The following is a 26,988-nucleotide window of genomic DNA, read 5'->3' on the forward strand; positions in this document are numbered from 1 at the left end:
GCCTTTTATAAAGGAGGCTCCAGAGAGCTGCCATGTCCTTCCACCACACGAGGATGGTGAGAGGGCTATGAACCAGAGCTCAGGCCCTCCCCAGGCACCAATCTGCCAGCACCCTGATCTTAGACCTTCTAGCTCTCCAGACTATAAAAGGTAGAAATGCCCGCTCTTTCTAAGCAGCCCAGCCCATGGTATTCTTAGGAGTCTGAGCACACTAAGGCAGCCTCTCAGCAGGAAGAGCCAGCAACTAATGGGCCATCCATTAGGACCAAGGCCTAGTGCTAGTGGGCCAAAAAGAACCCTAGACAACTCAGCAGAGAACAAAGACCCCCAAGTATCCTCTCCAGAGCCGCTTCTCCATCCTGGAGGAAGAGGGCAGGCATAAGGAAGCAGGACATAAACCACTGCCCTCCACCCTTGAGGACTCCTGCCATCACTTAACTTGAGGGGAAGAGGCTCTGAATTAACCAGATGAGACATTTAGGTTTGGTGTTTTTTGGGGGGAGATAGGATCTCGCTCTATCGCCCAGGCCAGAGCATAGTGGCTCATTCTCGGCTCACTGCAACCTTCACCTCCCAGACTCAAGTAATCGTCTCATCTCAGCCTCCTGAGTACCTGGGACCACCGGCGTGCACCACCACGCCCAGCTACTTTCTGCATTTTTGGTAGACAGAATTTCACCATGTTGCTCTCAAACTCCTGAGCTTAGGTGATCCAACCTGCCTCCATTTCCCAAAGTGCTGGGATTACTTAGCCACATTTAGGTTGCTATGTACAACGGACCTGAGTACCAGAAAGCGAGACTATTCCCAGACCGAAAGTGGCTGGAAGGTCACAGAGCTCTGACTGATGAGGCATCGTAGGGCAAGGAGAAGGCAGTGATAGAAGAGGCCGTTCCCTAAGCGGGACTGCTCCCTTCAACACACGAGGTTTGCGCTCTCCTCCCTCCCACACCAATCTAGCAGCAAAGCTGTCCACTCCACCTCAATCCTAAACACCTCCACAATTCACCCATTCTTCTTCCTCTGCTGCTGCCAACCCAGTCCAAGCCATCATCACCCACCTCTTGCCTGCACAGCTGCACTGGCTCTCTCTAGTGGCACATCTGTTCCCAAATGTACCCATTAATCATCTGTTCCCCAGGCAGCAGCAGAGTGAGATCATGGAACTCCCTAGATAAAACTTCTGTTCCCCTCTGTATCACTCAGAAGCAAACTCCGTATTTCTGACCACAGCTTTCAAGGTTGCTCAAGTCAAAGTTCTGATTTTACATCACTGCCATTGCTCCTTTTGCCTTGTACCCACAGCCACTGAGGCTCTGAATGGCTCTGGTAGACTGTACAGTGCTGTCCCATAAGTCCTCAGCAAAAAGATCACCTACTCAGGGAGGCTGGTTGAGCCAGTTAATTTTTTGGCCTCTCAACTCCAAATTCACTCTTCTTTGCCATGCTTACGATGAACGAGCTGCACCCTGTAAACATTTCTCCCCTGCCAGCAGGTAGGTGCAATGTGTGGTCGTGTGGGTGGAGGGTGCTACAGGACAATGAAGAAGAAGGGGTCTCCCTCCAGGTTCCTGTGCTTTTCTCTTCTTGCTCTTACCCTGAGGCAGCTCCCTGGCAGTGGTGTGCAGGGACTGGGGGGCACACACTGTCCGGCACTCACTCCCAGCCTTCAGGACCTCAGAGCACCTCTCTGCTGCCCAGCGGGGTATAACAACACCCACTCCACTTCCAAGTCTGTTGCTTTCTTCAGTCCCCTCCTTAAGCTCCCCCTAGTGGCTGCTCCCTAGATCTGCCCTGGCAATATTCTTTAGTGCTCATTTCACATATCTGGGGAGCTGACCTGTTATTACTTGTTAATTATTCTTTTTTTTTTTTTTTTCCTTGGGATGGAGTTTCACTCTTGTTGTCCGGGCTGGAGTGATGGTGCGATCTCGGCTCGCAACCTCCACCTCCTGGGTTCAATCGATTCTCCTGTCTCAGCCTCCTGAGTAGCTGGGATTATGGACACCTACCACCATGCCCAGCTAATTTTTCTATTTTTAATAGACGGAGTTTTACCATGTTGACCAGGCGGTCTCCAACTCCTGACCTCAGGTGATCCACCCACCTCGGCCTCCCAAAGTGCTGAGATTACAGGCGTGAGCCACCGTGCCCTGACACTTGTTAATTATTCTTTACGTTAAAATGTGCTTGTTCTGACTGCAGATGCAGTGCCCATCTCCTGAGCTCTGGCTCACCCATCCACCTGAACATCCCAGTTAATATCCTCTATCGCAAATCGCCTTCTGAAATCCTGGTGTTCTACTTGCGTTCTTGTTTTTTTACGTCTTCAACAGCTCATGAGAGCCAGAACCTATCTACTTGCTCACTATGGTACATCAGCGCCTATAATGACAGCTGGAATGCAGTACACTCGGAACAGCAATCAAGAATTTGAAAGCAACAAAGTCTTTTAAAATAGGGTACCTGATGACTACATATTAAATCCCTAAATGTGTCCCATTATACCACTCATCATATATAGATTTAATCTCAGTCACATTACACCCAAGTCTAACACAATTAAAAAAAAAAAATAACAAAATCCAGCAATTAGCAACATAAAATTCACGATGTCCAGCATCCAGTAACAAAACCCAAAGGAGGACAAATGACTCTGAAGGAGGAGGAAAAGCCAATCAATAGAAACAGATCCCCCAGGCTGGGCGTGGTGGCTCATGCTTATAATCCCAGCACTTTTTGGGTGGCTGAGTCAAGTATACCACTTGAGGTCAGGAGTTTGAGACCAGCCTGACCAACGTGGTGAAATCCTGTCTCTATTAAAAATACAAAATTCAGCCAGGCATGCTGGAGCAAGTTTGCAATCCCAGCTACTCGGGAGGCTGAGGCAGGAGAATTGCTTGACAGGGAAGTGGAGGTTGCAGTGAGTCTGGATCGTGCCACTGCACTCCAGCCAGGGCAACACAGAGAGGCTCTGTCTCAGAAAACAGAAAGAAAAAAAAAGGAAGAAAGAAACATATTTCCCATGCCAGGCACAGTGGCTCACACCTATAATCCCAGCACTTTTGGAGGCTGAGGTGGGTAGATCACCTGAGGTCAGGAGTTGGAAACCTGCCTGACCAGCATGATTAAACCCAGCCTCTACCAAAAAGACAAAAACTAGCCAGGCATGGTGGCACGCACCTGTAATCCCCACTACTCAGGAGGCTGAAGCAGAATTGTTTGAACCCGGTAGGCAGAGGCTGCAGTGAGCCAAGATCACGCCACTGCACTCCAGCCTGGGCAACAGAGCATGACTCCATCTAGAAAAAATAAAAAAAGAAACAGATCCCCCAAATAACAGAGATGATACAACTAACAGTCAAGAATCTGAAATTGACAATTATAAAGAAACTCCACATGTTCAAGAAACAGGAAAAATAAACACATAGGAAGAGAAATTGAGGATGCCAATAAATAAATACAGCAATGAGTTGAGAAATAAGATATAAAAGAAAAATTACATTAAATAGACTTGACATATTAGACAGATAAGAATACCAATAAACCTGAAGACAGGCAATAAAAATAATCCAGGTTAGGTGTGGCGGCTCATGCCTGTAATCCCAGCATTCTGGGAGGCCAAGGCAAGTGGATTATCTGACGTCAGGAGTTCAAGACCAGCTAGACCAACATGGTGAAACCCCATCTCTACTATAAAATACAAAAAGTAGCAAGGCATGGTGGCTCATACCTGTAATCCTAGCACTTTTGGAGGCCAAAGCAGGTGAATCACCGGCGATCAGGAGATTGAGACCATTCTGGCCAACATGCTGAAGCCCTGTCTCTACCAAAAATACAAAAATCAGCCGGGCATGGTGATGCACGCCTGTAATCCCAGCTACTCGGGAGGCTGAGGCAGGAGAATCACTTGAACCCGGGAAGCAGAGGTTGTGGTGAGCCGAGACTGTATCACTGCACTCCAGTCTGGGCAACGAGAACGAAACTCCATCTCAAACAAAACAAAATTAGGGCTGGGTGCACACACCTGTAATCCCAGCACTTTGGGAGGCCGAGGCGGGCAGATCACCTGAGACTGGGAGTTCGAGATCAGCCTGACCAACATGGAGAAACCCTGTCTCCACTAAAAAATACAAAAAATTAGCCAAGCATGGTGGCACACGCCTGTAATCCCAGCTACTTAGAAGGCTGAGGCAGGAGAATCGCTTGAACGTGGGAAGTGGAGGTTGTGGTGAGACAAGATCGTGCCACTGCACTCCACCCTGGGCAACAAGGGCAAACTCCATCTTAAAAAAAAAAATTAGCTGGGCACCTGTAATAATGGCAGGTGCCTATAATCCCAGTTACTCAGGAGGCTGAGGCAGGAGAATCACTTGAACCTGGGAGGCAAAGGTTGCAGTGAGCCAAGGTCACGCTACTGCACTCCAGCCTGGGTGACAGAGCAAGACTCCATCTCAAAATAATAATCATCATCATCATTATCATTATCATCATCCAAAATGAAGCACAGAGAAGAAAGAAAAAATGAACAAAGCATTTGCAAGACAAACTCAAGATATCTAACATCCCAGAAAAAATGGTCATGACATTCCAGAGAAAGGGGGGCTATGTGAAGAAATATTTCCAAATTTGATGAAACTATAAATTCACATTATGTATGCCCACACTCACTACAAGCTCAATTAACCCAAAACACAATAAACACAAAGCAAAGTACACAGATGCCCATTACAGTCAAACTGCCGAAAACCAGTGATAAAGTGCGAATCTCAGAAGCAGACGGAGGAAAATGAATCACCTCACCTATTCAGGAGCAAAGACAAGTATGACAACATGTTTCCCATCACAAACTGGGGAGGCCAGAAAAGCAATGACCAACAACCTCAAATTCCAAACAGAAATATCTTTTTAAAACAAAGGCAAAATAAAAGCTTTCAAACAGAAGCTTCCTTGGCCTACAGGAAATGTTAAAGGCAGTTCTGAGACAGAGGGAAAATAATATCAAATCAAAATGTGGATCTACACAAAGGAATGGAGAGCACCAAAATGATAAAGATGTGGGTCAAAATCTTCCTATTTATTTATAAGGTCTTTTAAAAAGATAATTAGCTATTTAAAGAAAAAAAATGCTGAGGTATGTAATACATGTAAGAAAAATACATGACTACGCTCGCGCCAGAGACGGTGCTGCTCCAAGTACACTACGAGGGACTTACACACTACATGTGAAGTGGTACAGTATTCTTTGAAAGCAGCGGGTGAAAAAGTGGAAGCTATACACTATAAACCCTAGAACAACAACTAAAAAGTTATAAAGCAAAGACAAAGAAGAAGAGGTAGTAAGGTCCATAAGAGGCAAAGTGAAACAATTTAAAATATTCATTTTAAAAGAATTTTTTTTTTGGAGACAGTCTCACTCTGTCACCCAGGCCAAAGTGCAGGGCACAATCTCAGTTCACTGCAACCTCCACCACCTCCTGGGTTCCAGCAATTTTCCTGCTTCAGCCTCCCGAACAGTTGGATTTACAGGTGCATGCCATCATGCCTAGCTAATGTTTGTATTTTAGTAGAGATGGGGTTTCTCTGTGTTGCCCAGGCTGGTCTCAAACTCTTGAGCTTGGGCAATCCACCCAAGCGGAGGATGCAGTGAGCTGAGATTGCACACTGCACTCCAGCATGGACAACAGCAGCCAAACTCCATCTCAAACAAAACAAAACACAAAAATTAGGGCCCAGTGCAGTGGCTCACACCTGTAATCCCAGCACTTTCAGAGGCCAAGGCAGGCAAATCACCTAAGGTCAGGAGTTCCAGACCAGCCTGGCCAACGTGGTGAAATCCCATCTGTACTAAAAATACAAAAATTAGCTGGGTGTGGTGGCATGCCCCTGTAGTCCCAGCTACTCAGGAGGTTGAGGCAGGAGAATCGCCCAAACTCAGGAGGCAGAGGTTACAGTGAGCTGAGAGCGCGCCACTGCACTTCAGCCTGGTGCAGAGTGAGACTCTGTCCCAAAAAAATATAAAATAAAATAAAAACATACTTCTGAACAATACATGGGTCAATGAATAAATCATGATAAAGGCAATTATGAGATATTTTGAGTAGAATGAAAAACATTGCATATGAGAATTTGTGGGATGCAGCAAAAAGAATGCTTAGACAGAAATTTATAGATCCTGTGTGACTGGTGCAAATGGAAATTTATAGAATTAAACACAGTGGAAAAGAAGAAAAGTCTCAAATAAAATGACATAAACTTCCACCTTAAGAGGCTGGTACAAACGCAGTGCCGTTGCCATTAACCAATCACAACCAGCACAGATTCTTCTTTATTCCTTCTCTTGACTCCCACTGCTTTGCCTGACTGCTCTTAGGGGGAAGGAAAAAAAAAAAAAAAAAAAAAGGTAAACTAAGTAAAGGAATGAAATTAATAAAGAGCAAAATTAACAAAAAAGGAAATAGAAAAGCAATGAAAACAAAACACGGTTCTTTGAAAAGATCAGTTAAATTATCTAGCCAGTCACAGAAAAAAGGAGGGACAAAACTCAAACAACTGGTATCAGGAATAAAAAAAAGAGGGTAGCAATCACTGCAGATCTTATGGAAATGCAAAAGGTAATAAATATTCTCAACGACTTTACGTCACAGTATTTAATATAAAATGGGCAAATTTCCTTAAAGACAAAAACTAGCAAAGCTCACTAACAAAGGTACAGATAACTTCTATCAAATGAACTGAACTCACAGTTCAAAATCTTCCCAGTAAGGCAACTTCAGGCCAAGATAGCTTTATTGGTGAATTCTACCAAACACTTGAGGTAGAAATAATACTAATTTTACACAAGCTTTTCCCTTCCAGAAAATGAAAAAGAAAATACATCCTAGTTCATTCTATAAACTAAGTAATAACCTGACATCAAAAGCACACAAAGATATAAGACAAGAAATTTATGGACTAATATCCTTCCTTCATTAACATAGAAGCAATAATCCTTAATAAAACATTAGTAGTTCCAATTTATCCAATTAGCAACCTAGCAAAAGGTTAATACAACCAAATGTGACTTATCCTAGGAATGCAAGGTTTTCCAACATTTTGAAAATCACCATAATGTATTTCATTAACAAAATAAAAAAGGAAAAGTCTGTGATCATCTTAATAGATGTAGACAGTATGACAAAATTCAGTATCTATTCATAATAATTCTTAGCAAACTAAAAACAGAAGGAAACTTCCTCATATAAATAATAAATAAATAAAAAGAAGTAAACTTGCTCAATCTGATACACACTAAATGATGAAAGACTAAACACTTTCTCATAAGATCATGAGCAAGAGAAGGATGCCTACTCACACCACCCCATTCAACCTCATATAGGAAGACCTAGTCAGTGGAGTCAGGCAAGAAAAATGAAGATATACAGATTGCAAAGATAGAAACCATTATTTGTAGACAGCATGATCATCTACACAAAAAGTCCTAAGGAATCTACCAAAAGGCCAGTAGAACTAATAAATGAGTTTTCATATTATACAAGGCCAATATCCAAAACAAACTGAATTTCTATGTACTAGCAATAAACAAATATTGAAACTTTATAGAGTACATTTAAAATAGCAAGAAAACATAAAATACTTTGGGAAATGTATTTTATTTTATTTTTTGTAGAGCCAGGATCTCACTATGTTGCCCAGACTGGTCTTGCACTCCTGACCTCAAGCAATCCAGCTGCCTAGGCCTCCCAAAGTGCTGGATTACAAATGTGAGCCACCATGCCTGTACATAAAGTTTTGAGTATACTGATGTGCAAAGACTATGTATATTGAAGACTACAAAACAATGCTGAAAATAAACTTAAATGTCCTAAATAAATGAAGAGTTACACCATGTTCATAGACTGGAAGACTCAATATTGTTAAGGTTTCAATTCTCCCCCAAACTGACCTGTAGAGTCACAATACCAATTAAAATCCCAACAGGCTTTTCTGCAGAAACTGACAAGCTGGCTCCAAAGCTGATGCAGAAATGCAAAGCATTTAATATATGCAAACCACTTTTGAAAAAGAAGAAAGTTGGTAGACATCTATGTAATTTCATGACTTAAATGGCTTCAAGAATCGGGATAGCACAGTACTAGCAAAGGAACAGGTACATATGCAACGTGGAACACTGCATTCGGTAATAGGTCCACACATACAGAACCAAACCATTTTTGACAAACATGCCAAGGTAACTCAATGAGATAAAACTGGCTACTCAATCAACAATTCTGGAGCAACTGGATATCAATATGCCAGAAAAGATGACCTTCGACCCTTACTTTACAACAGATAGAAGCATGGCTCATAGACCTAAATGTATATGCTAAAACTATTAAGATACAGAAAAAAACGAAGGGCAAAACAAAACGTTATGACCTTGAGTAGTGAAGATTTCTTACATGAAACACAAAAGCATAAATTATTTAAAAATACAAATTGGAAATTAGCTGGGCATGGTGGCACAAACCTGTAATCCCAGCTACTCAGGAGGCTGAGGCAGGAGAGTCGTTTGAACTCGGGAGGCTGAGACTGCACCACTGCACTCCAGCCTGGGTGACAGAGTGAGACTTTGCCTCAAAAGAAAAATCACAAATTGGATTTGATCAAAATATAAAACTTTTGTTCTTCAAAGGACAGTGTTATGTAACGAAAATGCCAGCCACACACAGAGAGAAAATGTTTGTGAAGCCTATCTAAAAAAGGGCTTGTATATTGAGATTATATAAAAAAAAAATCTCACAATTTATTAAGACAATTCAATAAAAATGAGCAAAAGATTTCAACAGCCACTTTGCCAAAGAGATACAAATGGAAAATTAGGTACATGAAAAGCTGCTCAACAAGTTGGTAGGAAAATGCAGATTAAAACATAATGAAGGATAACACCATCAACTACTAGAATTGGCTATTTAAGTAAAGACTGCCAATATCCAGTCCTTGGCAAGGATAAAGATCAGCTGGAACTCTCATACATGGCTGCAGAACACTGTGAGCACTTGCCCTACCGGACTCAGTCATTCCACTCCCAGGTGCTTGTCAAAGAGAAAGAAACTGCATCCACTTCCAAGACTAATACTCAAGTGCTCCTAGTAGCTCTACTCAGAACAGCCCAGACTGGAAAATACAGATGTCCCTCTATTGGTGACTGGATAAGCAAACTGTGGTTTATCTATGCAATGGATTATTACCCAGAAATAACAGGAATTGACTATTGCTACCTGCAACAACATAGATGACTCTCAAAAGCATTATGCCAAAGGAAAAAAGCCAAAGCTCACGCTCAGCTCATCTTTGGACATGGCTAACTCAAGTCAATCTGGCAATTTTGGGTAATTCCAACAAATTACATCAGCAGCTACTTTCATGAAGTTCATCGTAGAGAAATTTGTATGTTTCTAATATGACCCAAAACCCAACAGGGCAAGTATTCATGATAAGGACAAACACTAGGAAACTCTTAAATGGCTGGTTTCAGTTGGGACTACATGCCTTGGGCATAACTGTTGGACAAGCATTCAAGATTAAGGACAAATACTGGCAAACTATTTTTTTTTTTTTTTTTTGAGATTGGTATCACCAGGCTGGAGTGCAGTGGCACAATCTTGGCTCACTGCAACCTCCAACTCCCTGGTTCAAGCAATTCTCCTACCTCAGCCTCCCGAGGAGCTGGAATTGCAGGCATGCACCACCACACCCAGCTAATTTTTGTATCTTTAGTAAAGACAAGGTTTCACCATGTTGGCCAGGATGGTCTCAATCTCCTGACCTCGTGATCCGCCTGCCTTGGTCTCCCAAAGTGCTGGGATTATAGGCATGAGCCACTGTGCCAGGCCAGCAAACTCTCATGTGGCTGGTTTAGGTTGGGACTATTTGCCTTGATTGATCTACGGGCATAAATAACTATTGGAGAACCTGGTTCCTTAGTGTAAAACGCAAGCTAAATTTTAATGACATACGTGAATAAAGACAACAATTGCTAATGTCCATAATCAAAATGTTATCTAAAGCAGTCAACCCTGAAAACAGAAAAACAGAAACTTAAGAGAGGGGTATTTCCAAGATGGCGCGGTAGGAACAACTCAGGATTGCAGCTCTCAGTGAAGGCGCAGAGGGTGAGTCCTAGCTGCATTTCCAGACAGATCTTTGTTGCCCACAGAACGGGGAAATTCCCAGGTGTAGGAGAGACACGGGATGCCAGCGCAGCCCTCTCGGCTTGCGCGGCCGTTTCAGCTGGCGCCGCAGCGCAGCGGCACCCCGCACAAAACGCACTGGTCTGGGTGCCTGTTAAACTGGCAATCTAAGATTTGGGAGGGCAGATTAGCATATCCATCTGATTAAACGGGACTTGGACAGAGAGCCAGACCAGAAGATTCCCGGGAAGTGACATTTGAGCCGGTGCAGTGGGTCACTGCACGGAAAATCACACAGATCCTGGTGCCCTATCAGCAGGCAACTGGAACACCTGGGAGAGAGTCAACCGTTCAACTTAAAAAGAAAAGAGAGAAAAAGAGCTCTGAGGCAGGGAGCGAGGTGATCAGGCTTGGTGGGTCCCACCCCCACAGGGACAAACAAAATGGCAATTCGAAACGCTGGGGGTTGAGAGTTTCACTGAGGGCACAGCTGAATCCAGGACGGTGCAGCTCAGTGGGGGAGGGGCGTCCGCCACTACCGAGGCATTCTGCGCCTACTGAGGTACACTCCCATTGCTGACGCAGCCTGCCGTTGCTGAGGCAACCTGCCATAACAAAGAGACTCCGCCAACAGGGCAGAGCCCACGACAGGGCAGAGCCCACGACAGGGCGGACCCCGCGGTAGCAGGACGAAGCCTCGGCAGGCAAATAGTGATTAGACTGCCTCCTAGCTGGGCAGGACAGTGCAACGGATACTCATAAAGAAAGCCCTAACTCCCCGAGACAGAGCATCTGAGGAATAAAAAGGGGATTTATAAGTTCTGCTGCCGCAGACCTAAACACACCTGCCTAACAGCCCTGAATGAACAACAAAGCTCACAGCTCAGCACTTCAGCTCCTATAAAGTAGAGTCCGTCTCCTCAAGCAGCTCCCTGACCCCTGTATATCCAAAGAGTCACCTCAAAAAGGACTGATCAGACTGACATTTGGCAGGTATCATTCTGGGACAAAGATAGCAGAAGAAGAAACTGGTAGCAACCCTCATGGTCCCGCAGCTGCTACAGGTGTACCCCAGACAAGCAGGACCAGGAGTGGACCTCAGCAGTCATACAGCAGAGGAGCTAGATTGTTAGAAGGAAAACTAAGTAACAGAAATACTTCATCATCAACAATCTGGGCGTCCACTCAGAGACCCAATCCAAAAGTCAGCAACTACTTAGACGACAGGTAGATATATCCACAAAGATGGGAAGAAACCAGCGCAAAAAGGAGGAAAACACCAGAAACCAAAACACGTTGCCTCCTACAAAGGACCAAAACTCCTCACCAGCAAGGGAACAAAGCTGGACAGGGAATGACTGTGACGAAATGACGGAATCAGACTTCAGAAGGTGGATGAGAAACTTCCGTGAGCTAAAAGAACATGTTCTAAATCAATGCAAAGAAACTAAGAACCTTGAAAAAAGATTTGAAAAAAGATTTGAGGAAGTGATAACAAGAATGGACAACTTAGAGAGGAATATGAATGAACTGAAGGAGCTGAAAAACACAACACGAGAACTTCGCGTAGCATGCACAAGTTTCAACAGCCGAATTGACCAAGCAGAAGAAAGAATATCAGAAGTCGAAGATCAACTCAATGAAATAAAACGAGAAACCAAGATTAGAGAAAAAAGCACAAAAAGAAATGAACAAAGTCTCCAAGAAATGTGGGACTACGTGAAAAGACCTAACCTACGTTTGATAGGTGTACCAGAAGGGGACGAAGAGAATGAATCCAAGCTGGAAAATACTCTTCAGGATATTATCCAGAAAAATTTCCCCAACCTAGCAAGGCAGGCCAATATTCAAGTCCAGGAAATACAGAGAACACCACAAAGATATTCCGTAAGAAGAGCAACCCTAAGGCACATAATCGCCAGATTCACCAGGGTTGAAATGAAAGAGAAAATGCTAAGGGCAGCAAGAGAGAAAGGTCGGGTAACCCACAAAGGGAAGCCCATCAGACTCACAGCAGAACTCTTGGCAGAAACTCTACAAGCCAGAAGAGAGTGGGGGCCAATATTCAACATCCTTAAAGACAAAAACTTTCAACCCAGAATTTCATATCCAGCCAAACTGAACTCCATAAGTGAAGGAAAAATGAAATCCTTTGTGAACAAGCAAGTACTCAGAGATTTTGTCACCACCAGCCCTGCTTTACAAGAGCTCCTGAAAGAGGCACTACACATAGAAAGGAACAACCAGAACCAGCCACTCCAAAAACATACCAAATGGTAAAGAGCATCAACAAAATGAAGAATCTGCATCAACTAACCGGCAAAACAGCCAGCTAGCATCAAAATGGCAGTATCAAATTCACACATAACTATATTAACCCTAAATGTAAATGGGCTAAATGCACCAATCAAAAGACACAGACTGGCAAATCGGATAAAAAAACCAAAACCCATCGGCGTGCTGTATCCGGGAAACCCATCTCACATGCAAGGATACACAAAGGCTCAAAATAAAGGGATGGAGGAAGATTTACCAAACAAATGGAGAGCAAAAAAAAGCAAGAGTTGCAATTCTCGTCTCTGATAAAATAGACTTTAAAGCAACAAAGATCAAAAGAGACAAAGAAGGACATTACATAATGGTAAAAGGATCGATACAACAAGAAGAGTTAACGATCCTAAATATATATGGACCCAATACAGGAGAACCCAGATATGTAAGGCAAGTTCTTAATGACTTACAAAGAGACTTAGACTCCCACACAATAATAGTGGGAGACTTTGACACTCCACTGTCATTATTAGACAGATCAACCAGACAGAAAATTAACAGGATATCCAGGGCTTGAACTCAGACCTGGAACAACCAAACCTGATAGACATTTACAGAACTCTCCCCCCCACATCCACAGAATATACATTCTTCTCAGAACCACATCACACCTACTCCTAAATCGACCACATATTTAAAAGTAAATCACTCCTCAGCAAATGCAAAACAACTGAAATCATAACAAACAGTCTCTCAGACCATAGTGCAATCAAGTTAGAACTCAGAATTCAGAAACTAACTCAGAACCGCACAGCTTCATGGAAACTGAACAACTGGCTCTTGAATGTTGATTGGATAAACAATGAAATGAAGGCAGAAATAAAGAAGTTCTTCAAAACCAACGAGAACGAAGACACAACATACCAGAATCTGTGGGACACATTTAAAGCAGTCTCCAGAGGAAAATATATAGCAATAAGTGCTCACATGAGAAGAGTGGATAGGTCCAAAACTGACACCCTATCATCAAAATTGAAAGAGCTAGAGGAGCAAGATCAAAAAAACTCAAAACCTAGCAGAAGACAAGAAATATCAAAGATCAGAGCAGAACTGAAGGAGATAGAGACACGAAAAACCCTTCAAAAAAATCAATAAATCCAAGAGTTGGTTTTTTGAAAAGATCAACAAAATAGACATATCACTAGCCAGACTGATAAAAAAGAGAGAACAACCAAATAGATGTAATAAAAAACGATAAAGGGGAAATCACCACAGATTCCACAGAAATTCAAACCATCATCAGAGAATACTACAAACAACTCTATGCACATAAACTAGTAAACCTGGAAGAAATGGATAAATGTCTGGACACCTATGTCCTCCCAAGCCTAAACCAGGAGGAAGCCAAAACTATGAATAGACCAGTAACAAGGTCTGAAGTCGAGGCAGCAATTAAGAGCCTACCACACAAAAAAAGCCCAGGTCCAGGCGGGTTCACAGCCGAATTCTACCAGACACACAAAGAGGAGCTGGTACCATTCCTTCTGAAACTATTCCAAATAATCCAAAAAGAGGGAATCCTTCCCAAATCATTTTATGAGACCAACATCATCCTGATACCAAAACCCGGCAGAGACTCAACAAGAAAAGAAAACTTCAGGCCAATATCCATGACGAACATAGATGCAAAAATCTTCAATAAAATACTGGCAAATCGATTGCAACAGCACATCAAAAAACTTATCCATCATGATCAAGTAGGATTCATCCCGGGGATGCAAGGCTGGTTCAACATACGCAAGTCTATAAACATTATTCACCACATAAACAGAACCAAAAACAAAAACCACATGATTATCTCAATTGACACAGAGAAGGCATTGGACAAAATTCAACAGCGCTTTATGCTAAAAACCCTCAATAAACTCGGTATCAGTGGAACGTATCTCAAAGTAATAAAAGCTATTTACAACAAACCAACAGCCAATATCATACTGAATGGGCAAAAACTGGAAGCATTCCCTTTGAAATCCGGCACTAGACAAGGATGACCTCTCTCACCACTCCTATTCAATATAGTACTGGAAGTTCTAGCCAGAGCAATCAGGCAAGAAAAAGAAATAAAGGGTATTCAAATAGGAAAGGTGGAAGCCAAATTGTCTCTATTTGCAATGACATGATAGTATACCTAGAAGACCCCATCGCCTCAGCCCAAAAACTCCTGAAACTGATAAGCAACTTCAGCAAAGTCTCAGGATATAAAATCAATGTGCAAAAATCACAAGCATTTCTATACACCAATAACAGACTGAAAGAGAGCCAAATCAAGAACGAACTGCCATTCACAATTGCTACAAAAAGAATAAAATTCCTTGGAATACAACTCACACGGAACGTAAGAGACCTCTTCAAGGAAAACTACAAACCACTGCTCAACGAAATAAGAGAGGACACAAACAGATGGAGAAATATTCCATGTTCATGATTAGGAAGAATCAATATCATGAAAATGGCCATACTGCCCAAAGTAATTTACAGACTCAATGCTATCCCCATCAAGCTACCATTGACTTTCTTCACAGAACTGGAACAAACCACCATGAACTTCATATGGAACCAAAAGAGAGCCCGCATAGCCAAGTCAATTCTAAGGAAAAAGAACACAGCGGGAGGCATCACACTACTGGACTTCAAACTATACTACAAGGCTACAGTAATCAAAACAGCATGGTACTGGTACCAAAACAGAGATAGAGACCAATGGAACAGAACAGAGGCATCGGAGGCAACACAACATATCTACAACCATACAATCTTTGATAAACCTGACAAAAACCAGCAATGGGGAAAGGATTCCCTGTTTAACAAATGGTGTTGGGAAAACTGGCTCGCCATGTGCAGAAAGCAGAAACTGGACCCCTTCCTGACACCTTACACTAAAATTAACTCCAGATGGATTAAAGACTTAAACATAAGACCTGGCACGATAAAAACCCTGAAGGAAATCGAGGCAAAACTATCCAGGACATAGGAGTAGGCAAGGACTTCATGAACAAAACACCAAAAGCATTGGCAACAAAAGCCAAAATAGACAAATGGGACCTAATCAAACTCCACAGCTTCTGCACGGCAAAAGAAACAGTCACTAGAGTGAATCGGCAACCAACAGAATGGGAAAAAAATTTTGCAGTTTACCCATCTGACAAAGGGCTGATATCCAGAATTTACAAAGAACTCAAACAGATTTACAGGAAAAAAACAAGCCCATTCAAAAATGGGCAAAGGATATGAACAGACACTTTACAAAAGAAGACATACATGAGGCCAAGAAACATATGAAAAAATGCTCATCATCACTGGTCATTAGAGAGATGCAAATCAAAACCACACTGAGATACCATCTCACGCCAGTTAGAATGGCGATCATTAAAAAATCTGGAGACAATAGATGCTGGAGAGGATGTGCAGAAATCGGAACACTTTTACACTGTTGGTGGGAGTGTAAATTAGTTCAACCATTGTGGAAGACAGTGTGGCGTTTCCTCAAGGCCTTAGAAACAGAAATTCCATTTGACCCAGCAATCCCATTACTGGGTATATATCCAAAAGACTATAAATCGTTCTACTATAAGGACACATGCACACGAATGTTCATTGCAGCACTGTTACAATAGCAAAGACCTGGAACCAACCCAAATGCCCATCGATGATAGACTGGACTGGGAAAATGTGGCACATATACACCATGGAATATTATGCAGCAATCAAAAATGATGAATGTCCTTTGTAGGGACATGGATGAATCTGGAGAACATCATTCTCAGCAAACTGACACAAGAACAGAAAATGAAACACCGCATGTTCTCACTCATAGGCGGGTGAAGAAAAATGAGAACACATGGACACTGGGGTCTATTGGGGGGAATAGGGGAGGGACAGCGGGGCGGGGGGAGCTGGGGAGGGATAGCCTGGGGAGAAATGCCAAATGTGGGTGAAGGGGAGGAAGGCAGCGACACACACTGCCATGTGTGCACCTATGCAGCTATCTTGCATGTTCTGCACATGTACCCCAAAACCTAAAATGCAATAAATAAAGTAAAATAAAATTTTAAAAATCCCAGAAACTTAAGACTACTTTACGAGTAGTCTTCTTTATGGCAGGACGCTTGAGTTCACGGCCCTTTAAAGAAAAAATAATTTCCCAAAGTGCCATCCCCTCACCACATCTCCCATCAGACTACACCTATTTTTGTTAAACACATGCAAATGTTAAAATGCAACATAACATGTCTTTTAGCCTTTATAGAACTATAAAAACTCAAGGTTTTTATAGTTTAAAGTGAATTATTTTTTAAATGGTGAAATTCAAATTAACAACATTATTTTAAAGAGACGGATGAATGATTAGCTGAAATCAAATTGCTAATTTCAACACAGACTTGGTCCCAACTATTAGGACCAAGATTTTTTGAGTTAGGCCTGTCCCCTTGCAAGTCTATGCAAAAATGTCTCAACCATCCCACCTCTGTTCCCTGTCTGATTTCTCTTTCACAAGATAGAGTATTAGTAAGCCAACCAAAACTCTTTCCTAAAAAGCCTGTGGAAACAGTGCACTGAGGCACACCAGGAGATCGGACTCGGTGGCAAAGCTCATGGACACACTGCAGACCTGCCCATGATCTAAATCTGCTTCCCATTACCCCTGCCTCTTTATCATATTTGGGCTGGGTGCAGTGGCTCACTCCTGTAATCCCAGCACTTTGGGAGACTACAGCAGGCAGATCAATTGAGGTCCAGTCAGGGCAACAGAGAGAGACTCGCTTGAGCCCAGGGGTTCAAGACCAGCCTAAGCAACAAGGTAAAACCCCATCTCTACTAAAAATGCAAAAATTAGCCACGCATGGTGGTGGGCACCTGTAGTCCCAGCTACTCAGGAGACTGAGGCAGGAGGATTGCTTGAACACGAGAGGTCAAGGTTGCAGTGTTCGAGATTGCGCCATTGCGCTCCAGACTGGGTGAGATCCAGACTGTCTCGAAAACAGAAAAGAAAATGAAGTCTTCTGGTATTTACTTTTTTTTTTTTAATTTTCAGGTTAAGATCAATCTACAGTGAGATATAGATCGTGGAAGCACTAATCTGGGAGTCAATCAAGCTGGCTTCACCTTACACTCTGCAATTTACACTGCACGCCCGGACGTGACGTGCGTTGTGCGCATTCACACCCCAGCAGGGACCGCGGTGAATGGCTGTCCTGGTAGCATCTCAAGATAAAAAGGAAAAAAAAAAGAATCTGTGTTCACAAAGAGACACCATCACACAGTGAAAAATAAACAAAAAAGAAAAAAGAGACAGACAAGACAATAGCTACAACGAATATAACCAATAAAGAGCTCCTACTGAGTGAAAAAAGAAAGAAAATCCCTCAAGTGAGTCAGGAAAAAGCCCAACGGAACAGTGGTCCTGAGTGTGGTAAGAGGACCCCTGTTTACCATTTAGATGGTCCAGCATAGCTTAGAGCCACAGGGAGGTTAAGGCCATTCTATAAGCCTAGTCACCAAGCTGAACACATCATTGATAATTAAGTTCTCTGAAAAATTTCAGTGTGAAACGTATAATGAGAATTAGAAGGGAAAACTTTCTTTTTCCAAATACTAGAAAAAAAAATCTGGTTGATACCTATGCTAAATATGTATCACCAGATATAAAAGTGGAGGAATTTTCGAGAAATCCATGTTAACTATCAATGGCTAGTAAAAGAGGATTTTCACCCTAACACCGTTAAGTAGGCCCACGAGTCAAAACTAGTTTCAAATTAGTGCCAAAATGTTCTCTGCCTTTTTCACTGTGCTGACATTCACGCTGACAGGGCAAGAGCAACGGTGGGTGACGGAGCTAAGCGCCAAGGCAAGGAGGAGCAAGCATGCCAGTGGCCACTGTGTTCTTCACTGACACACACCTCAGAGCTACGACAGAAGGAAAAAGCCAGTCGCACTTAAGAACGTCCCTGAGGCAGTAAAAATAATTATTTTGCATAAATCTGAACCCCTAAGCACAGGTCTTCTGAATATTCTGTGTGACCCAGTGGGAAGTACACATAAGGCGTTTCTCTGGCACACCCCAGGAAGAGGCTGCCTCACAGAATCTCACTGTGCAGTGCGAATTCAATGGCCCGCTTCACCCAGGAGACATCAATTTTACTTAGAAGAATGACTTATGGGCCAAACTATGGTTATTTAGACTTGGATATTTGTCAGATATTTTCCAAAGTGAACAAAATGAGTCTGTCACTTCAAGGCAAACTGGCACTATTTGCGGCCAATAATAAAATCTGAACTTTTCTCATAATCGTAATTTTTCTGAGCAAAAATCAGAACTCTGGAAAACTTTCACCTGCCACTGCGGCCTTGAAAACTCAACATTTAAAGGACTTTCTGATGAGATCAGTGGTGATATTCACAAAGGTTATTTTTTAAAATAATGATGAAAAGTATTAATATCAGGAAAATCTATCTACCTAGTAAACCAATACTTTACCAAAGAAACTAACATGTGATGTTATAAGCCATGCATGGGCAAGAGGTCCATTCAGAGGACAAGACAGACCGAGGGACCTTCACGTAACAGTGCAGGGAAAAGCCACTGATCCGTTTCAGCTTCTATACGACACCTTAAGAACGATCTTACAAACACCTTAAGAACTTAACAACCCTTAAGAAGCTATCACACTTGTGATGGTTTGATACAGCATCAAAGAAAAATATTCACAATTATCTAAAAAAGCCATTAAAATATTTCTTCAAATACTTCGATCAGAACAACCTATCATAACATGCTCCACACACACACAGGCAGATATGAGAACCCAGCTTTCTATTATCCAGCTATTAAATTGTCAGGCCAGGAGGGGTGGCTCATGCCTGTAATCCCAGCACTTTGGGAGGCTGAGGTGGGTGGATCACGAGGTCAAGAGTTCAAGATCAGCCTGACCAAGATGGTGAAACCCCATCTCTACCAAAAATACAAAAATTAGCCAGGTGCAGTGGCAGACATCTGTAATCCCAGCTACTTGAAAGGCTAATTGTTTGAATCCACGTGACAGAGGTTGCAGTGAGCCAAGATCACGCCACTGCACTCCAGCCTGGGCGACAGAGTAAAACTCTGTATCAAAAAATAAATAAATAAATAAATATATACATGTGTGTGTGTGTGTGTGTGTGTGTGTGTGTATAAAACACTGCCACTATACTTACTAAACCATTCTTTTTTTTTTTGAGGCAGAATCTCGCTCGGTCACCTAGACTGGAGTGCAGTAATGCCATCTTAGCTCACTGCAACCTCCACCTCCTGGGTTCAAGAGATTCTTCTGCCTCAGCCTCCCAAGTAGCTGGAGTTACAAGCATGAGCCACCATGCCCAGCCAATTTTGTTTTTTTAGTCTAGACAGGGTTTTGCCATGTTGGCCAGGCTGGTCGCAAACTCCTGACCTCAGGTGATCCACCCATCTCAGCCTCCCAAGCTGCTGGGATTACAGGCGTGAGCCACCATGCTCAGCCCTACTTACTAAACCATTTTTGTTTTTGGAAAATAGCTTTCATTTAAAAATACGCTACTGATCTTAACATGTAATCAGTTAAGTATATAAACCACCTATGACTCAGCAGTTCCTTCCATTTATAGACAACAGAATGTCATGTGTGCTCCACAATCAGCAAGATTTGGAAACAACTAAACTGCAACATGTCCATAAAGAAGGATGGCATACAGCAATGAAAATGGAGAAACCAGAGTTCCCACTGTCAAACATAATGCAGAGCAAAGGAAGACACAAAGTACCACATACAGTATGATCAGATTTCTGTAAAACTCAAAACCGCAGGAAAACTGTACTACACGTTTGTGGGTAGATGCTTAGGTGATATAACTACAGAAGAAAGTGAGAGCAAGGACTCGGAGCAACCAGCGAGTGTGAACGTGGCGCCAAGAGGATAATGACTGGAAGGAGTTCAGGAAGGGATCTGGGTTAAGGGCAATGTTTGATTTCTGACCTGCATGCTAGCAGAAATAACTCCACATATACAAACCATCACAGTAAGTGACAAGGACTGATTTCACTATTAAGATGCAGACTCTTGGCTGGGCATGGCAGCTCACACCTGTAATGCAAGCACCTGGAGAGGCTGAGGTGTCAGGATCGCTTCAGCACAGGAGTTCAAGACCAGCCTGGACAATTTAGTAGAGATCCATCTCTACAAAAAATTAAAAAAAAAAAAAAAATTAGGCATGTTGGCATGCACCTGTAGTCCCAGCTACTCGGAAGGCTAAGCCAGGAGGTCAAGACTGCAGTGAGCTTTTTTACACCACTGCCTACTGCACGACAGCCTAGCTGACAGAGTGAGACCTTGCCACCAAAAAAGAAAAAAAAAGAGACTCTGAGTTAAAACCACATAAAGTCTACCTCTATATACACTGCTTAAGAACACCTCAACAGACTAACACAAAGAAATCACAATTAAACGCACGTGCAGATGTGCAAAGAGAAAAGGGAGGGAGGGAGCTCCCATAGCTAAACAAACAGAAAACAGCACCCTTCAGGAGAGACGCATGACCACAGATGGGTCCACACAGTAAAAGGTAGGACATACCAGGTTAATAATTTTAACCTGTAAATGAGAAACAGAAATTCTTTAAGGAAAAAAGATACAGGCATAGTAGGAGATTTTAAGTATCACTCAGAAATTGATAGTTTAAGCACAAAAAAATTAATAAAATCATGAAAAGGAGTTCCAGACCAGCCTGGCCAACATGTGAAACTGTGTCTCTACTAAAAAAAATACAATTAGCCAGGTGTGGTGGTGGGCACCTGTAATCCTGGCTACTCGGGAAGCTGAGACAGAAGAATCACTTGAACCCGGCAACCCAAGGTTTTGGTGAGCCAAGATAGTGCCACTGCACTCCAGCCTGGGCAACAAGAGCAAAACTCCCATCTCAAAAAAAAAAAAGAAAAGAATGAAAATTGAGCCACTGCAACTAACATTTCAAAATCTGCAAGAGTAAACAGAGGTTTCATATCACATATCAGAGCAAAATAATGAAAACTCATGGGTAAGTACCCAAAGTAGGAAGGCAGAAGAGGAACCACAGAGGAAGAAGAGAATAGAGACTTGTGGTCGACATCACACAAGAAAGACAGAATCACAAAGGTCCAGTGGCTCCTTGCAGGCCACCTGCCATCAGCAAGAGTACAAAAAGCAGGCCGAGTTGAGCAGGGTTCAAACTCCCACAGATCTCCAACCAAGGTCAGACAGGAATGCAACTCCTCTAAGCATCTGGCCCCCAAGCTCAGACACCACAGACCTGTTAGGCAGCTCTCAGAAGAGGCCTAGAAAGCAGAGCTCCTCCAGCACCTACATGCATCCCATCTCACTGTGGCATCTCTAGCCCTCTCCAAAGGACAAGTAACTTACCATCACCTGGAACTCAAGACACTGGTACCTGCCATCACCACCTTAAATAATTAAAAGAGAACAGAACATGGGTGGGCACAATGCCTCATGCCTGTAATCCCAGCACTTTGGGAGGCTGAGGCTCGTGGATCACCTGAGGTCAAGAGCTCGAGACAGCCTGGCCAACATGGTGAAATCCCGTCTGCACGAAAAACACAAAAATTAGCTGGGTGTGGTGGCACCTGCCTATAATCCCAGTTACTCAGGAGGCTTAGGCAGGAGAATCATTTGAACCCGGGGTGGAGGCTTCAGTGAGCCAAGATTACTCAAATGCACTCCAGCCTAGGCGACAACAGCAAAACTCTGTCAAAAAAGAAAATAAAGCAACAGAATGTCTCTGGATGAAGATTCAAGCATCTGCCAACAGTGCACGCCTCTGGGAAGGCAAAGAGACCAAAGAGACAGAGCCAGAGGAAACTAATTTGAACTGTTCTTTCGGGCCTCTAAAATTTCATTAAAAAATCACATTCACCATAGCATTAACTAATCAAATATTAATACATAGCACATGCATGTATATAAAACAGCAGTAACTGTCTGGGTGCAGTGGCTCACGCCTGCCAACCCAGCACTTTGGGAGGCCCAGGTGGGAGGATCACTTGAAGTCAGGAGTTTGAAAACAGCCTGGGCAACATGGCAAAACCCTGTCTCTAATAAAACTACAAAAATTAGCTAGGCATGGTGGTGCATGCCTGTAGTCCTAGCTACTTGGGAGCCTGAGGCAGGAAAATCCTGTGAATCTGGGAGGCGGAGGTTGCAGTAAGCTGAGATCACATCACTGCATTCCAGCCTGGGCAACAGAATGAAACTCTGTCTTAAAGATAATAATAATTAAAAGCAATAATTAATTAGACAAAGCAAAACAATTTTTAAAATTAAAAGTTGCTTCTCTGAAAAGACAAAACTGACAGACTTTTTTTGGTTTATAATTTTTTTTAATACAGACAGAGTTGGCCAGGTATGTTGTCCATGTTGGTCTTGAAGTCCTGGCCTCAAGTAATCCTCCTGCTTTGGCTTCCCAAAGGCTAGGGTTACAGGTGTGAGCCACTGTGCCAGGCCAAAACTGACAGACTCCTAACAAGACTGGTTTAAAAGGAAAAGAAAGCACAATAAATGTGTGCTTTTATTTTTATCAGAAATAAAAAACTCACTGGACATGATGGCTCACGCCTATAATCCCAACACTTTGTTTGGGAGGCTGAGTTGGGCAGACCACCTGAGGTCAGGAGCTCAAGAACTGCCTGGCCAACATGGTGAAACCCCGTCTTTACTAAACATAGAAAAACTTAGCCGGGCGTGGTGGTGCACGCCTGTAATCTCAGTCACTCAGGAGGCTGAGGCACCAGAAGCACCTGAACCTGGGAGGGGGAGGCTGCAGTCAGCCAAGATCGCACCACTGCACTCCAGCCAGACTCTGTCTCAGAAAACAAAAAACAAACAAAAAAGTCAAATCTACAAATCATGTAGGAAGTGAAAAGAGACCCCTACACAAAACTTTATACCAGTAACTTTGCCAAGTTTTCTTTTTCTTCTCTTTTTTAAAGAGACGGGGTCTCACTGTGCTACCCAGACTGCAGTACCCTGTTGCTATACCACACAACAGCCCAGAACTCCTGGGCTCAAGCAGCCCTCCTGCCTCATCCCCTGTATAGCTGGAACTACAGGCATGTGCCCTCTTGGCCAGCAACTTTGACTATAACTTATCAAAACTAACTTGAGAAGATTTTAACCATTAAAGAAATTGAACCACACTTCATAATCCACCTGGCTGTGAAGGGGAGGTGAGGCCAAAGGCGGGTCATTCATGAATGGGTAGCCCAAGAGGATTTGCATCCCACTAGTCAGGAGCCAAGGCAGAGGAAAACAATAATCAAAGCAACAAAGTCTTGAAGAAGATGAAAACAGATGGACACTAGAAAGCCCAGCAGGGGTAGGCCTTGGAGAGCAAAGCGAGGAGAAAATGCCCTCAGCTATGGGGGTTTGCGGGGAATACAGGGAGGTGCCCAGTGTTAGCTTTGATTTTCTCCCTGAAGCATGAGGTCAATAGCTAAGATGAGTAGGGAGTAGGTAAAGAGGGTACAGGTAGTCTAAGAGGCAAGGAACAAGAAGGGTTCCTGCCAAGGGGTCTGGGGGGTACTTAAAGAAGCCAGAAGAATGTACTAGATGCCCGTCTATGGTTTGGAGTCATGAGGTCATTAAGAGGAAGCAGTAAAGTGAGGCTAGTGATTGTCTCCAGGAACATCCTGTCCCATGGAGGGAAGAGACAGGGCTGGACCAGCACAGCCAAAAATATTCAGGGGATTTGCCTGAGCATCACAGAAGAGCCACAGTGCCAAGTCAGGGAACTCGGGCTCCTAGGAGTGAGGTCAGGGAGGCCTGATGAATGGAACAGGAATGGAATCCATGGACTGACTGATAGGGATGAATGAGGTCAAGGAACTGTGGCCGGTCCGGCGCAGTGGCTCATACCTGTAATCCCAGCACTTTGGGAGGCCAAAGAAGGTGGATCATTTGAGACCAGGAGTTCAAGACCAGCCTGGCCATCAAGGCAAAACCCTGTCTCTACTAAAAATACAAAAACCAGCCAGGTATGGTGGCACATGCCTATAGTCCCAGGTACTCGGGAGGCTGAGGCATAAGAATCACTTGAACCCAGGAGGCACAGGCTGCAGTGAGCCAAGATCACATCACTGAGCTCCAGCCTGGGTGACAGAGCAAGTCTCAAAAAAAAAAAAAATTAGCCGGGCATGTTGGCGCATGCCTATAGTCCCAGCTACTCAGGAGGCCGAGGCATGAGAATCTCTTGAACCCAGGAAGCAAGGTTGCAGTGAGCTGAGATTGCACCACTGCACTCCAGCCTGGGCAGCAGAGCAAGACTCTGTCTTAAAAAAAAAAAAAAAACTATGGCAAGGGAAGACAGTCAAGCAACTGAACTGCAAAGATAGATGATGATCAAGATGAAAGTTTGAACGACGACATACATCTTAGGTTTCCAGGCATGAAAATGTCTAGGACACCATGCTAGGATGGTCAGCCTTGGAAGAGGAGGTCTCCAGAGAAACCTCCAAGGTGCAACTGTTAGGCAGGGTGTAAAGAGAAATTCCCACCAATATTCTCCTACAACTGCTGATGACATAATGCTCATCTAGAAGATACCAATTCAGTTTCACTTCCCCTCTGGATGCAGAAAGCTGTGGGAGAGCAGTGCACTGACCCTAACGATGAACCAGAGCAGGACAATTGATCAAATCCTATCTCTGGGCCATAGGAGAGGTGAAGTGACCAGGCTGCCAGAGGGAACTATACAACCAAGTCCCACACACCCCTCTAAGGGGAAGAGGGGACACACTTACTGTTTCACCTTTGGCAGAGGAAAGAAAGGGGATGGAGGCCATAAAAGTGATTAGAAAAAAACAGCTGAACTTTAAACAAATTGTGACAGGTTGAGTTCCACAGTGGCAAGTGTGGAAGTCTAATCCCTGGAAAGCCCCAAAAGGAATGTTCCCTCTCATTCCCAGGAGACCTGTGCCCAAGTCTCCAGGCTAATCTATTAGCCGAGAGGAAGGGGCACGCCTCTCTCCTTGTTCTGAAGAAAGCCATGCGCCACACACAGACCAGGACCAGCACAAGACATGGGGCCAGTCAGACCCCTACAGATATAAGGCAGAGTCTAGTTGCCACCTGGCAGAGGCAGGATTGCCAGGAAAGGCCCTGAGCACAGGATTATCCAAAAGTCAGGCGAGATGGGAGAACTGAGAAGGTGCCACCATCGGAGACCTGTGCCAAGGAGGAAGTAGAGAGACCACTCTCAGGCCTACATGACCATAAGAAAGCCACACACAGTGCTAGAGACAGCCCGGCTGAGGCCGGCTGGACTGACTTGGCCTCCCAGGTGCATAACAGGAAACACCCTTAGCCCGGTGCTCTCTGCATACTGTCTGGCACTTGACCAAACAGAACAAGAGGAACAGAAAGCAACAACCAGTAACGTTTAAGGAAAAAACGATAATACCAATTCTGACAAACTCTTCCAGAAAGAAGAAACAGAAACACATTCCAACTCATTTTATGAGGCCCCGAAGGCCATTAGAAGACAAGAAGCCTACAGACAGATAGCCTTCATGAGCAGAGATGCAAAAATAATTACCATAATTCTAGCAAATCAATCCAGCAACACATAAAAAGGATGTCCACAGAAAGAACAACAATGTTCACAGCAGCTTTTTTCAAAACAGTCCAAATGTGGGAGCAACACGAACATCCCGCGATTAATTGCGTAAATTGGTGTATCTGTGCAATTACTCGGTAATAACGAGAAACAAACTACTGATGCACGCAATCCCTGGGTGACTCTCAAAAGCGCTATGCAAGTTACAGAAGTTTATGTGACACTCTGGAAAAAGCAAAACTGTAGGAACAAAAATCAGGTCAGGCTGGGCGCCGTGGCTCACTCCTGTAACCCCAGCACTTTGGGAGGCCGAGGTGGGTGGATCACGAGGTCAAGAGATTGAGACCACTCTGGCCAACATGGTGAAACCTCGTCTCTACTAAAAATACAAAAATTAGCTGGGCGTGCTGGCACACACCCCTAGTACCAGCAACTTGGGAGGCTGAGGCAGGAAAATCACTTGAACCCTGGAGGTGGAGGTCGCAGTGAGCTGAGATCGCACCACTGTACTCCAGCCTGGTAACAGGGCAAGACTCCATCTCAAAAACAAAGAAAAAGAAAAAAATGAGGTCAGTGGTTACCAGAGGTTAGGGCAGGGGAAGGAAAGTGACTACCAAGGGAAACAAGGGACGTTTATGGGGTGATGCAAACGTTCTGGAGCTTGTGGTAGTGAGTATTTTCTAAGTAAGAAAAGGATGAATCTTAACTGAAGGTAAATTACATGTTGTTTTCTAAAGGCCAGCTCCAACAAAGAGGCCGACCTACAAAAGCAACAGATGGTCTGAGTCCACAAACACAGGCCAAGGCTGCACCTCTGCTATTCCCAAGGCCACTGTTTCTGGTGAGGAGAAAAAGGCTCCATTTGACAGACTAT

The 26,988-nt window shown here is 43.6% G+C and overlaps 1 protein-coding gene across 16 annotated transcripts in view; it reads right to left on the bottom strand.

Annotated features, from left to right (window-relative positions):
- FAM193A (family with sequence similarity 193 member A) overlaps positions 1-26,988 on the bottom strand; it is a 191,682-nt gene that overhangs the window by 111,791 nt on the left and 52,903 nt on the right. For 7 of the 16 annotated variants that reach the window (XR_008480333.2, XR_008480332.2, XR_008480331.2 and 4 more), the window contains exon 3: positions 20,597-20,689. The exons of the other annotated variants lie outside the window; for them this stretch is intronic. Coding sequence is in view for 4 of the 7 variants with exons in the window: in XM_054253552.2 (XP_054109527.1) it covers positions 20,597-20,689 (93 nt within the window). In the remaining 3 variants the exon portion in view is untranslated. The remainder of the gene's footprint in view (positions 1-20,596; positions 20,690-26,988) is intronic. 16 annotated transcript variants of the gene reach the window in all.

Source organism: Callithrix jacchus, chromosome 3, assembly GCF_049354715.1.
Source record: "Callithrix jacchus isolate 240 chromosome 3, calJac240_pri, whole genome shotgun sequence".
Classification (NCBI taxonomy): Eukaryota; Metazoa; Chordata; class Mammalia; order Primates; family Cebidae; genus Callithrix; species Callithrix jacchus.